Here is a 13,374-nt window from a genome sequence, read left to right as displayed (position 1 = left end):
GTGTGGGTGTGGGTGTTTGTGTGTGGATGTATGTGCGCTGGTTGGGTTTTGGATTTTTTTTTTTTTTTTTTTTGCTTCTTTTCTCTCTCTCAAACTCCCTCTCTCTCTCCCCTTTCATGCTCAATCCCCATCCATTTGCTTGTGCCAAAGCCAGTAAAAAAGGGGGGGGGAGGAAGGGGGGAGGGAGAGAGAGAAGGATCCACCTATTTGGCAATGAGACATCCTCGAGCAGCCAATGGCTGCGTCCAAGGGGAGGAGGGAACCGGGCAAGCCGAGAGGGTGGGGAGAGCCCCCGGCAGTTGGAGACCAAAAACAATTTGCCCAATCGACAAGTTCACGTCTAATGAACAAGCAAAGTCCAGCAGTTATGAATTTTTCATTCCAGGCTCCCACTTGGGTCCATTTGGCAGCGGCCACCAGCAAATCTGAAGGGGGTGAGGGGGACTAGGACTGAGGAAGACACAGAATTTTTTTTTTAAGCCAGAAAAATAAATAAATAAAGGCCTGACTCCGGGCGGGCTGTCGGGCGGGAGGGAGCCCCAGAAGGCCTTGGGGAAAGCAGCTGCGCCTTCTTCTCTGTGTTTTGGTTTCAGTCTCTTTCTCTAAAGCCCGCACACTCTTTTTCTGGTTCTATTTCTTTTTTTGTTTATGGGACGCACAGGGGCGAGTGGAAGTTTTCCTCCCTGGCCATACACACAAGCCTGCCTGCCGTGCTATGAATAGAAAGAGAAGAAGAAAGAGAGCTCGGAAAGTGTCGATGCCAGCAGCACTTCCAGGGCAGGGACCTGGCGCCCAGGGTGTAGCCACCCTTTCCCCCGGTCTGGCTGCTGCTCACAGGAGCACTCCCAGACGAGGGAGGCAGGCCCCCCAGCACCTCACAGCCTCCCTCTCCCCAGCCCCCAGCGAGCTCAGTGCCTCCCTCGGCGGCCCACACCCAGCCACGCACGCTCCATTAGCAGTGAAGAGGGATGCCAACGCAATGCAGCTCCGCTCGAGAAACTGCAACAGTTTATTAAAATAGCCTCCTGTCACAGCACTCCACTGACAAGCACTACACGCAGCCACAAACACAACAGCCAACCCCAGGAGGAAGTGACAAAGGCACGAAGATGGACACTACTTCCAAACACAGAGTCCTCCTGCCTATGCACGACGACCACCACCACCACCTCCTGAACTCTTAATTCTTTGCTTTCTCCAGCTCTGCCCTCTCCACTTGATCTGTGTTTAGTGTTTCTTGTTTGGAGGATAGGGAACACTCACCTACCTGTGCCCCGTTCAATTCAGACTAAAGGGCCCAAACCATATGGAGCAAGGTGCAAGAGCATGAAATAAGAACCCGAAATGAAAGGGAGAGAGCTAATAAAGGAAACAAGAAAGCAGAAAAGAGCTCTATCAGGAAACGTGAGACAACCTTGGGGAAACCGAGTCACCAGGAAGAGCTCCCCAGGGGAACCCCTGCTCTGGACTTTCCTCCCAGACAAGAAGGTGAACATGGGGGAGAGAAGCCAGGAGTGTGGAAGCCTCCACTGGGTCCTCTCCGGTAGGGGCTCTTGAGCAGCCATGCGTTAGGCCTTTGAGAAGCAGTAAGGAGGAGACGGTTATTAAAGAATTGGAAGAGCAGAGGAGGACGTGAACACAGACAGGGAGAGACTGATCCTACTCAGAACCCAGTCCCTACAGCTGCCCTCTCCCCAGGCGAGGCTCAGCCCTCAGCTGGCAACAGAAAGGTCACTGCTCACTCTCGCCCCTTTCTTCCCCATCTGAAACCCTGTGCTCGGTGGCCTTTACGCTCAGCGGAAAGGTTCGAGGAAGAGGGCCCGGGGTGTGCCCAAACAAAACATGTAGCCCTGGGCTGGCGCTGGACCCAGACAACAGGAACAGTGCCGCCCAGCACCTGGGACCCCAGCCCAGGCCCTGACTGGCCTGACTGGCCAAGAGAAACAGTTAGAGGCGAGAGAGCAAGAGGCAGGTGTCACTGCAAGACAGGCCTCTTAGGGTGGTGTTCAATAATTAACATCACGTTAATAACCAGCTTGGGTCCAATTAGTCAAGGATATTAGCTGAGTAACATAAGGTACCAAACCCTGTCTTTCTCCACCTTGAGAGAAGCAGTGTTACTTTCTAAAGATGAGACGAAACAAACAAAAAATAATAATAAAGATGAGATGGTAGAAACTACAAGTGAGTTTATATTTGGCATGGGGGTGTGTTTTTCTGGTATTTTGATTCATACTAAATATTAGACACCAAACAGAAAACGGCCAATGTGAGCCTCCTAGAGAATTCTAACATGTTCCATCTCACAGGCCACCATGCCGGGTGCTAAACATGGGTCGATTCTGAATCCGGTGGTGCAACTGGGTAGGTGGCAAGGGAGATGGTGGATGGAAGGATCCACTTGTAAGTTAGGGAAACAGGACAAGATCCATGATTCACTCCTGGATGAAGGGAGAGGTCAAAGGTCGATGGAGCGGTGGAGAGACTGCACATAAAAGTGGCCCAGGAGGACCAATGGAGTGTCTCAATGGAGCTGCAGGGACCCACTGCACCCCCTCAATTCTCCCTTAACAGGAAGAGCAACAGGCACTTCCCAGGGGAGGAACAGGGAAGGAGAACAATCATCAATTGTCCTTCACCTGCCAGTGGCCTGTAACCTTGAAGGTGGGCTGAGAGGATTCCCAGGCAGCACTCTCCCCTCACCCTGCTCCCACAGAGGCATCTGGCTCTGTGGGGGGCAGGGAGGCCTTCCTGGGTGAGCAGCCAGGGTATTTCTAATGACTGGGTCTCTCTCCCTCCTGTGGGGCACACAGGGAAGAATCGCTCAGGTTCCAATAGAAACACTTGGCGAACCCGACCCCTACAGCCCCCTCCTTCTGAATGCCACTGATGGCGGCTTTCGGTCCTGGACACGCCCCTCAGAAACCCCAGACAAAAGGGGACTGTCCCCCTTTTGTTAAGAGAGTAGAGGCTCCTGTTGGAAGATTACCTGTCCCAGTCTCGGTCTTGGCTGGGAGCTCAGATACTCTGCACCCTGCACCCCATCAGAGCCAAGGCAAAAAAAAAAAAAAAAACTCTGAGGATTCAAGGCTTCTCCAGGGCTGAGCCACCTGAAAATATAAGGGCTCAGGGGATGGAGGGAGCAAGGGGACAGGCAAGCCTTGGAGGAGAAGGAGAGGGGAGGGGAGAAAGGGAATGAGAGAAAAAACGGAGGGGTAAGGAAGCCAGTGATGCTGGTGACAGTAGCGAGCAAAAAAGAAAATTAAAGACAACAAAGAGGAAAAATTAAGGAAAAGCAGGGAAATTTGAGGGGAAAGGTATTTTCCCTCATTCAACAGAAAAATCCCAGAAGCCACAGATTAGACTCTTAAAATTCACATGGGCTTTTAGTTCGTGGAGAGGAATTTTTCTGCCTTTGTGAGAGAAAGGCCTCTCTCATTACTGTCACGTATATAGAATTTGATTTTTTTTAAAACAACAACAGTTTTCACTGAAACATTTTTGAAATACCCATGCTGGTTTCAGCCATCACTAGGAAAAATGTGCCTCCAAAAGAAAAAGAATGAGCAGGCCGTAGGAAGAAGAGGAATAGGGGGAGGGAGAAAGAAAGAGAGAAGGAAGCCCAATCCTGAGAGAGAAAGACAAGCTGGGCCCAAAACTGCAAAGAGAGAGAAGGACAGAGATGGAGGGAAAGAAGACGCAGCTGAAAAGGAAAAATGAGCAAGGAGAAAAGATAAGGACTCTAGGACAGGGGGAAGAAGAAGAAGAAGGAGAAGGAGAAGGAGAAGGGGAAGAAAAGAAAAGAAAAACTAGCTAAAGTGACTGCTTCTAGCTTGAGAAAGTTAAATGTGTCATTTTCCAAAAATCCACAAAACAAATGAGGCCTTCTGGATTATTTAAGGGAAAACAGGGAAATGTGTACAGAATCTCACTCATATACACAGTATTCAAAAATCTTCAAGGAAACAAAATAATTTTCCCAGCCTGAGAGAGGTTTTGCAACTGGCCTATACCTGCCAATAGTGAAACATCTAGAAGCACAAGAAGTTATATCTTTAAAAACAGGGCCACTATTTGGAGGTCACTTTATCTTTAAAAAAAAAAAATCCTATTTGTCCACATCCTGCTTGCTTTAAGGCTCAGATTTATTCTTTCAGACCCTGGACACATGCTAGTTTTATATATGTCCGTGTTAATTTGGATAACTATACACAGTGCAAATAACTGACAAAACCTACATAGGAATTACCAGATATATCAGGATCCATTTTACTACTGCATATCTGCAGCCTGGGTGAAAAAAGATGCAGGAAATTTTAAAAGGCCACAAATAGAGCCCTGATTAGCCTGTCCAATTCCTGGGATTTTATAATTCAGCATTGGCCTAAACCGAAAGAAGCCAACTTCGTATCCCTGAGATCTTCCATCTTGTCCCACAGAAGAAGGGATACAAGAAAGCAGTGGCCCGACTCCCGGACAGAAATGGAAAGAGAACCGTAGGCAGCAAAAGGAAGGGGCCGGCTGCTTATCCGAGAGGTGGGTGGGGCCTCCCCTCTCTGGGGGGGCAGGCAGGAAGGGGCTCTGCAGCCAGAGTAAAATCATCCAAGAGTCTGGAACCGCCAAGCATGGAAACCAGAATATGCACATTGCGAGGAGGCTCGGAGAATTTGGACAAAGCGGGTTTTTGGCTGACTTGGGCCTGTTTTTCTCTGCCCAGGAATGGCGGACCGGACGGGGGTTTTCTAGCATCCTCAGCTTGCAGAATGGATTTGCCCCACACCCCTTTCTGGGTCCAGGATGAGGCCTGCCTCAGAACCAGGCTGCACACTCCTATAAACCAACACCCACCCCCTTCCCTTCCTTTTCTCCTCCTGACTACAAACCGGGAGCGGTGGCCTGGGATCGGGCCAACAGGCAGCCTCATTCTGGCTCCAAACACTACCCTGCTCCAGGCACATCTCCCCTCTCCCTCCTGGCACTGAATAAAATCGGGCAGGAATAGAGGTATTGGGGAAGACGATCTATTCTCTCTAGTGCAACTGGAAATTGTTTACTTTCATCCTCTACAGAGTATGGGAAACAAAACCCTAGCCTTTAATTCACTATTTTGCTTAAAACTTGCTTGTGTCACCAAATAGAAGTAAAAGCCGGGAAGGTCAGAGCCCAGTCGTCCATTCAGGGGGCTACGTGAGGATGGGACCCTCCGAAGATCAGAATGAACGATCGCACAGGACAGATGACAGCCAAGGGCTTCAAGGGGCAAGGGCAGTGCGAAGCCTGAGCCTCACCCACCAAGTCGGTCTGGAAAGTGTCACTCCATGGTGGTCAAGGGCCCGGGAAGAAGGAAGAACCCCACAAGCCAACTTCACAACTTTCTCTAAAGAAAAACTGACAAAACGCATGGGAAGGGGAGACTCGCAGGTGAAGATGAGGTCTGTGCCCAGTGCATTGAGAAAATATCTGGAGGGCAAGAGAGGAGGCCAGAGCAAACAGCAAAATGTTGAAAACTCGCCCAAGGCCCGGCTGCCAACTACTGACCCCAGAAAATGCTTGGGGATCCTCCAGGGAAGATGGTCCTCTCCCGTCTCCCCACCACTAGCCCTGCACTTTGGAGACAATTCCTGTGGCCTTCCCAAGTCCTCTTCATGAGCTCCAAGAGTTCCGTCAGGATGTTTTGACACCCCCTTGCTTTGCCAGGTCTATTCCCCCTGCCACAGGAGAGAAGGGCCAGGGCAAGAGGAGAGTTTCTCTGAGCTCCGGGTGCCCTCTGCCTGGTCTGCACTCCCCTAGACCCAGAGAGAACCTCTTTCTTGCAGTTGCTGTGGCAACAGGCAGTGCCCAGAGCCTGGGGCAGAGAGCGGGTGGCCAGGATGGGAAGAGCCGGAGGTTTTCACTGCTCGAGGGCTCAGGGGAGCTGGATGGGCTCAGGGGAGCTGGATGGGCCCTGTCCAAGCAAGCGGCTTCCCCCAAATGTACAGTTTTAGGAGTTGGAAGGAAGACATTTTTCAATCCCTCAAAATGTATTGTTCTCCCCAACTATTTTATTATCAGGATCATTGCCAAGGAAACCCGAGAATCCTATTTCCCCTGGTGTCTAGCCCCTTTGGAGGCTGGCACCAGGGTGCCCAGAGCTTAGGACCATGCCCACCCCTCGGCCACAATCCCGTCCCTCACTGGCTCCCTTTCTTTCTTACCCTCTCTCCCCCTCTGTGTCCTCCAGCTCCAACACAAACTGTTTGCATGGGAAGTCTCCCTCTATGACCCGATTCAGCACACACAAGAGAAAACTGTGGGCGACAGACCCAACGTCCTAACGAACTTGAGTTAATTAATGCTAAGGAAGAAAAGAGGCGCCCTCGCTCTGTTGAATCACGGTTCACTAGCCCTTTCAGTTTGCTGTGGGTGGAGGAAAAAAAAAAAGAGGCTTTTTGGTTCAAATATTTTTGGGGGGCGAAGGGAAAACAAAAACACCGCAGAAGGGCCGTGGAGGGCGAAGCTGTCAGTACCTGCCCAAAGGAGCGGAGGCAAGAGCGGCCAAGCGTTCTCCCTCAAGCTTCTGGCCTGAATGGTGCTGGAAAGGCCAAGAAGGGGAAAGAAAAGGAAGGGGATTATCAACTGATTGCGGGTCTGTTCAAATAAATCGCTCCAAAAAATTATACTGTCAGACTGTAAGATACATACATATACATACATATTTTTTTAAAAGCCCAAACCCAACAATTTGATTTCGTCAGAGCCGTGAAAATGTTTTAACGGTGCAGAAAACCGAAGTATGGATGGCACAAGTACAAAAAATTTAAGTGTGCAGAAAAAAAGAAGAGGTGGTAATGGGGAGGGGGAGAACAGCTGCAATTTTGCTTTCCAGATGTTGACAGCAAAATGTAATTGGCATGTAACTTCTTCCTTACCAATTTCTATCCTTTGGTCCTGAGATGTTAAAATCCTACAGCTAAACCTAAGTCTGCAGGTGGTTTCCAGGCACTCCGCACATGTGGAGGAAGGAAGCCTCATGGGCCACATGCCTGAGAGGTTTTTTATCAGCCCACTAATTTTTACAAGCCCTCCCACCATTCCTTAGTGGAGAGGGCTGAGCAAAGCAGGCTAGAGAACGTGCTTATTTAAATAATAATAATCATTATTATTATTTTGTAACCCTCGGCCTTTACTTTTGAGGCTGTGCCTTCCTTTTTAAAAAATAAACTTCTTAACTGAAGTGTGGCACATAGAAAGAAAGCACACAGTTCTAAGTCTTCCACTCGGTACATTGTCACAAAGTGAACACACCTGTGTACCTCCACCCAGATTAAGAAATAGAACATTTTCAGCACCACTCAAGGGGCCTTGAGTTTTTCAACTACAGAGTTCTCTTAATTCATACGCCTTAGAAATAGCTCCTGCCTACACCAGCAGCCTCAAATTTGAGCACCTATGTATACACGCACGTTACAGAGCCAAGTGCACTACTCATGTGACCACAAAAATTCATAGTGAAAAGAAGCCCCTTGAATCCTCACTGCTGTAGACGGGTTTCTGCGCCTCTGTCTGTCTGTCCGGCTCTCTCTGTGCTTGCCCAACTCGGATCCCATCAAGAGGGCAACCAACTATGTAGCGGGGTTAGTGGACAAGCAGGGCAAGTGTGGGAGACACACTGGGCCCACCGAGCTGAAAGCCAAACAGCCACAGTGACTGACAGGAGTAAGCAGGCAGGGACTGGGGGGCCCTGATATTCGGCGGTCATGAGGGAAAAGTGGCTCTGCAGAGGCAGGAGTTCCTGAAGGGTGAATGAGCACGCATCAGGACAGGCTCCCCTAGTCCCTGTCCAAAAGAGCCTTGCAGGGAGAGGAAGGGAGTAGCAGTGGCAGAAGGGGGCCTAGAGAGTGAGGGGGTCCTGGGGTGCAGCTGCCGCGGGAAGAGAGGCCCAACTCTGCTGCATCTGCCTCCCTCTTTCCCTGGCTCCAGCCCCAGCTGGCTCCCCCCTCACTTTCACTCGCACTAAATTTACTTTAAAATTTTAAAATTAAATTTTAAAAAAAGCAGGAAAGAGAAAGCACTGAAGGCAAAATACCTCCCACAATATCTTTCCAAGGGGGGGGGGAAGTTTCTGCTTATGTAAAAAAAAAAAAAAAAAAGAATGCAAGGGATCGCTAAAAAGTCTAAGCACCGAATAACAAGGTAAATAAAACAGGAACCCATTTAATTAAAAACACCTGAAGCAAATAAATAACTCCCTTTGCAATGCGAAGCCACTGCACAGCCACTGGTGCCTGGGGCACAAGCCCCTACCCCCAATTTCTTGCCCACTTTCTCCTTTCTTTTCTCACGGGAGCTGCGTCTTCCCCAGGCACCACCAAAGCCTCTTTTCCTTTCAAGCCCGTCCGCCCCACACCTGGGGAAATGACCAGGACAGTGGCTCAGCCTCCCACCAGCCTGGAGCAAACCTCTGCAGCCCTGATGAAATGTTTCTTCTTCTATTCCTACATCTCCCTAGGCTGTGCCCACCACTGGCCCTGGACCCTGCTCTCCTGCCCCAAATCTAGGCCCTGTGGGTAGTGGCACCATCCTGGGGCTGGATGCCAGCCCCAGCCCAAGTAGACAGCTCTCTCCCCTACCAAGGGCACGGGGCTGCCAAGGCAGGCTCTCGAGGACCGAATTTTCTCTTCCTATTGCATATGAGCCTGGGAAGAAAGAACTGTTCAGTTTAATTTAAAATATGACAAGGGATCTGAGCTCTCTGAGGCTTCGATCTTTAGAAATACTGGATTACTTGATCCTTTTTTTGGGGGGGCGGGGTGCAGGGTAGGCGGCGAGACTGTGCATCTGAGACCCCACACCCGCCAGCCACCGGGTTTGACTCTCCCACCAGCCGGCCGCCAGGGAAACGCGCCCTCGGCTGGCACGGGGGTACCAGAGCCCGGCTCCTTTCTTCCTTTCTTTCTTTTTTAAATCGCTCTAGCGAAAACCAGGCAGTGGGTCAGGGCCCAGAGGCGGGGGAGGGAAGAGGAGAGGGTTGTCTCTGAAAGAGGGGGGAAAAAAGGAAAGCAAGCCTCCAACTCCGGGAGAAGAACGGCCGCCGCGGCAAGTTTCCCGGCTTGTGCCAGTTTAGGGATTTGCGAATCAAACCGGAGCGGAGGGAAGGCGATTGAGAAAAAAAGCCCGCATTAAAACTAACCAGCTTTGCCTAAAAGTGCGCTTTCCACCCCTTAAATAAGACAATACCGAGGGGAGAGGAGAGACGAATTATTTCTCACTCATTAATTATTCCAATGCTTAGCATTATTAAAAAAAAAAAACCACACACATTAGCCAATGATATATTCTAACCCTCAACAAAGCTGGTATTTTTCTCTGATTACAGACTTTGCGGTGGCAAACCCGGGCTCCGACGACAGAGGCAGTGCAGAAGCGCGCTCCTAAATGAGACACAATTTTATTAAAATCATAATAATTCCTCGTATTTCTATAGCGCCTTTTCACGGGCAGAGATCCCAGGTGCCCCATGCCGGTTCTACCAGCGAACCAGCGACCAAAAGCTCAGTCGCCAAGCAGGCGAGGCTCGAGCTCCACGGACAGCCGACATGTATTTTTTTCCTTTCTTTTTTTTAAATGCCTGTTTCCATTATCCAGCCTCTGTCTCACGTTAAGAAAAAAAAAAAAAGTACAAAAACTCCTTACAATTTTTAAAATAATTTTTTTAAAGAAGAGGGAAAAGATGACCCGAAAAATAAAGGGGGGAAAGGGGAGCTAAGTGTGGTCTGGGAGCCTGAGGGGAGTGGATGCGACTGGGATGGGGCGCCTCCCATCCCATCGAGGGTGCCGAGCGCCGTGTCAACCGCTGCCCCGGGTCACCCCCCCAGTCGCAGCTGGAGCGGGCTGAGTCATCCGCACGTGGAAAAGGAAAAGGACCTAACACCATCAAAGCGCCCTTAAGTCATTCGGGTGAGGAGAAGTCGGGTTTATGACTGGCTTCCGAGGGGCAGATCGGGAGGCCCCTGAGTGCTTTCTCTGAACGCCCGGGGGCTGCTCGAGTTCCGGGGGTAGACTGGGGGGGGACGCCTTCCAGACACTAGCTTCCCTCTCCAACAGGTTAAGTCGGATCCACTCGGCGCACACGTTCTTTTCCCTCTTTTCCATCCTCTCCCCCGACCTGCCCAGAAGTGCTGCAAAATGGCTGGTAGCAATGGGTGGAGAGGCCTTAGCGCCCCAAATTCAAGAAGTCAGCACCGAGGGAAGGCGATGTCGATCAGAGGATAGCTGAGGGGAAGTTTTTTATAAAGGTTCTTAGAAGCTGCGCAACTCCCGCGGCCTGAGGGCGGAAAAGAGGGAAAGGGAAAGCGCATTTTCTAACACTTAGTCACATTTCTTCCCTGTGCTCGCTGGAGGCCAAACGCCCCCAAACCCAGCCAACCCTTGAAACAAACAAAATGCTCCCCTGATAAATTTCCCCGCCCTTATTCACACACAGAAAAAGAGGCGACTTGGGGAGAAATGGGGACGCTCTTCCGAGGCTAGGGGTCTGGAGGCTGCGACGCGTACGAGGGATTCTCTCCGTAAGGACGCCCCAAAGTTGCCCTCAAGATTCAGGGGCAGTTAAGCTCAGAAAGTCCCTCGAGCAGCCAAAGAACAGGAATCATTAACATCGCATTCTTCCCAAAGCCCTCTTGTTATCCCCTGTCGGGTATCAAGATGGCACAGGAGGAGGGACACTGAGGAAACGGCGGCCCGGAATCCCGCGCCGCGCGCCTGGTGAAGGGACCGAACTCGTCTCGAGGCCAAAACGCCGCCATTTGAGCCCCTTCTGGCGCAGGCCTCTGGTGCTGCAAATGGCGAATGTCCCAGAACGCGAACCAGGCCGGCCCTCGACGCCCGCACCGGGTTACTTTTTGCGGGGTCGCGGGGAGGGGTTGGGCCGCGCCGGGGCTAGAGGGAGCGGCGCCTGCGCGGTGCAGGGTCCGAAAGGCCGCCACAGACGCCCTCGGCGTCTAGCTGGCATCATTCTGGTGCTTCCGGCTGCGACGCAAACGGCCCAAGGCCTCGCCTGTCGCCGCTGCTCCTTCACACCCGTTCCCGGTTTCCCCTCACCTGCCCGCGGGGGCAGTGGTCCTCACTCCTCACTCAACGCCTGGAGCCGTTCCGCCTGCCGAGCAACACAACCTTGTGCCACAGGCGCTTTCCACATCCGGGGCTTCAACGCACCACTTCCCGCCTTTTCGCCTCGGCGCACGCGCACGCCCGACTTTGAGCACCGGCCTTCAAATGCCCTCGGGTCCCGGCCGTCCGCACCTTGGAGGGCTATGCTGTCCCCTTCTACCCTGTGGTGCGCGTTGCAAGTGACAACGACAGTCAGCACCCAAGTTCCGCGCGTGGAAAACACCCAGCCCTCCCCTTGCCTGAGCCCAGGGGAGGCCTCCCCACGACCCCCACCCACCTATGTTGCCCCCCAAGCCAAGCGTGAGCCAATTGCAGCGGGTCGGGGAAATGTCACGCACGAAAAGAATACCCGGGAGGTGACAATGAAAGGAGTCGCAGGCGGCGGGAGCCGGGCGAGGGGCATACGCTGGGGCTAGCACACGGGCACCGGGCACCGGCTGCACGGCTCTGCCGGAATTTCCACAAACACACGCGGACTGGGGGGCTTCAGGGCGACGTGGGGGGACGGTCTGGATCCTCCCCTCGGGGCGCTCTGGAAAAGGCACGGAAGTTGATCTTTCTTCGGCCGGGCGGGGGCATCCGGAGCGCTTTGGTTGGGCAGTGGGGCCGTCTGGGGAGTCTTGGGACGCCCTCCCCCCACCTCCGTTCAGCGAGGCGCTTCTATTTTAAGACATCTCCCATCCCTCCAAAACCCACCCACACTCGCTCCTGAGGTCCACGGTGCTCACAGGGAACCCGCCTCCAAGCCCCGGGCGCACCTGAGGGAAAGTCCAGGAGGGCTGGTAGCGCGCGGCCTGAGCTGCCAAGCTGGACTCAGGGGGGCAAATGGAAGTTTCGCCCGAGAAGGGGGGGGGGCATTAAATGGCCTCTTTGTGGAGAGGAATTGCAGGCCGTCACTCAGGATTAATTTAAGCAGCAACAGCAAACACACCAAAAAGCAATGTCTCGCCGCCAGCACCCACCCCCGCAATTGTGTTTCAGGGAGGGCTTGGGGATTCGGTGATGTAGCTCGGCCTTTCGTGGGAAGGGGGGTCCCTAGCCTTTAAGAACGAGGGGCGTCCACAGTGGGAAGGGGGGAGGCTGCTCCCACCTCGACCCACGTCCCTGCTTGGAGAAATGGGGTTTTTTGCAGGTTTGGGAAGAAGCCGAATAGGGATGGTAAAACCCAAGTATAAACGTGGAGCGGGAATGGGGGAAGGTTCTTACATATAAGAAATATATATAAAGGTACACATTTCCAATATAAATATAGCACATGCAGGGGCGCCACTGGGCAACAGTTCTGGGGCGTCTCACCTGCGCCCCAGGGACATTTGGGGAGGCGGGTGTTCTAAGAGAGACGGGGGCGGTGGGAATTAGGCCTCCCATTTCCAGTCCCCTCCCCCCAAAACCTGAATGCGGTTTTGCAGCCAGGTGCCCTGGGCGGCCTGGCAGGTGTGCAGCTCACGTGAAATACACGCGTGTGCAGACTGGGGAGGTGTGTGCCCGCGTGGGCCTGGAGCCACGTGCGTGGGCACCAGCAGTTCCTGCAGGCTCACCTAAGCCCGGGCCCCCCGTGGGGACGCAGGGCATGACCAGCGCTCAGAACCCCGGTGAGGATGCAAGCAAGAGCACGTGTGTGTTGTGAGTATGTGTGTGTGTGCGTGTGCGCGCGCGCGCGCGCGCGCCGGGACCCCATCTGAGGTTGAGAAAGGGTATTATTTATGGGAGGGTGTGCTCCCAACAGTCCCACTGTGGCGTGAGGCCCGTGTATGCGTATAAGCTGGCGGTGCCTGGGATCCCGGTCGGGGGCGCCTGGCTAGGGCACGCTGGCGACCGGGGTCTGAGCCCCTGTGCAGGAGCGTGCTTACGTGCAGTGCGTGCGAGCGGCCGAGTGTCCGCTGGGGCGTTGAACCTGGGAGTGCGCCCGCCCGGGTGCCCCGTCGGGGCCGATGCGCCGGGGTGTGCGCATGTGCTTGCCCTAAGGGTAGCCACGTGCGCCCGGGCCGCCGTAGCCGCCACGCCGAGCCAGGATTTGGCCCCTGAGCGGGCCAGGGGGCAGGGCCCGCCGCCGCCCGGCGGGTCTCAGCGGGATGTCGTTGGAGCGGTGTTGGTTTTGGCCGTGGCAGCGCTAATGGGGGAAGCCCCGGGGAGCGGGGCGGGGGTGGCGTGGGGGGTGGTGGAACAAAGAAGGGGAAAGCGAGCTGCAGAGGAGGAGGAAGCGCCCTGGAATGCGGAGAGCCCTGG

The 13,374-nt window shown here is 53.3% G+C and overlaps 1 protein-coding gene across 1 annotated transcript in view; it reads right to left on the bottom strand.

Annotated features, from left to right (window-relative positions):
* LOC114484763 (nuclear factor 1 X-type-like) overlaps positions 1 to 13,099 on the bottom strand; it is a gene marked incomplete at its 3' end in the record, with an annotated part of 15,394 nt that extends 2,295 nt beyond the window's left edge. The window contains exons 1-2 of the mRNA XM_055082054.1: positions 12,999 to 13,099; positions 11,487 to 11,595 (exon numbers count right to left, since the gene is read on the bottom strand). Coding sequence (XP_054938029.1) covers positions 11,487 to 11,595; positions 12,999 to 13,099 — 210 coding nt within the window. The remainder of the gene's footprint in view (positions 1 to 11,486; positions 11,596 to 12,998) is intronic.
* Positions 13,100 to 13,374: the final 275 nt, after the last annotated feature.

The sequence above is a fragment of the Physeter macrocephalus genome, unplaced genomic scaffold (genome assembly GCF_002837175.3).
Source record: "Physeter macrocephalus isolate SW-GA unplaced genomic scaffold, ASM283717v5 random_7, whole genome shotgun sequence".
NCBI classification, from domain to species: domain Eukaryota; kingdom Metazoa; phylum Chordata; class Mammalia; order Artiodactyla; family Physeteridae; genus Physeter; species Physeter macrocephalus.
The sequence above is the reverse complement of the archived record's forward strand: the minus strand, read 5'-3'. Positions and strand labels throughout refer to the sequence as shown.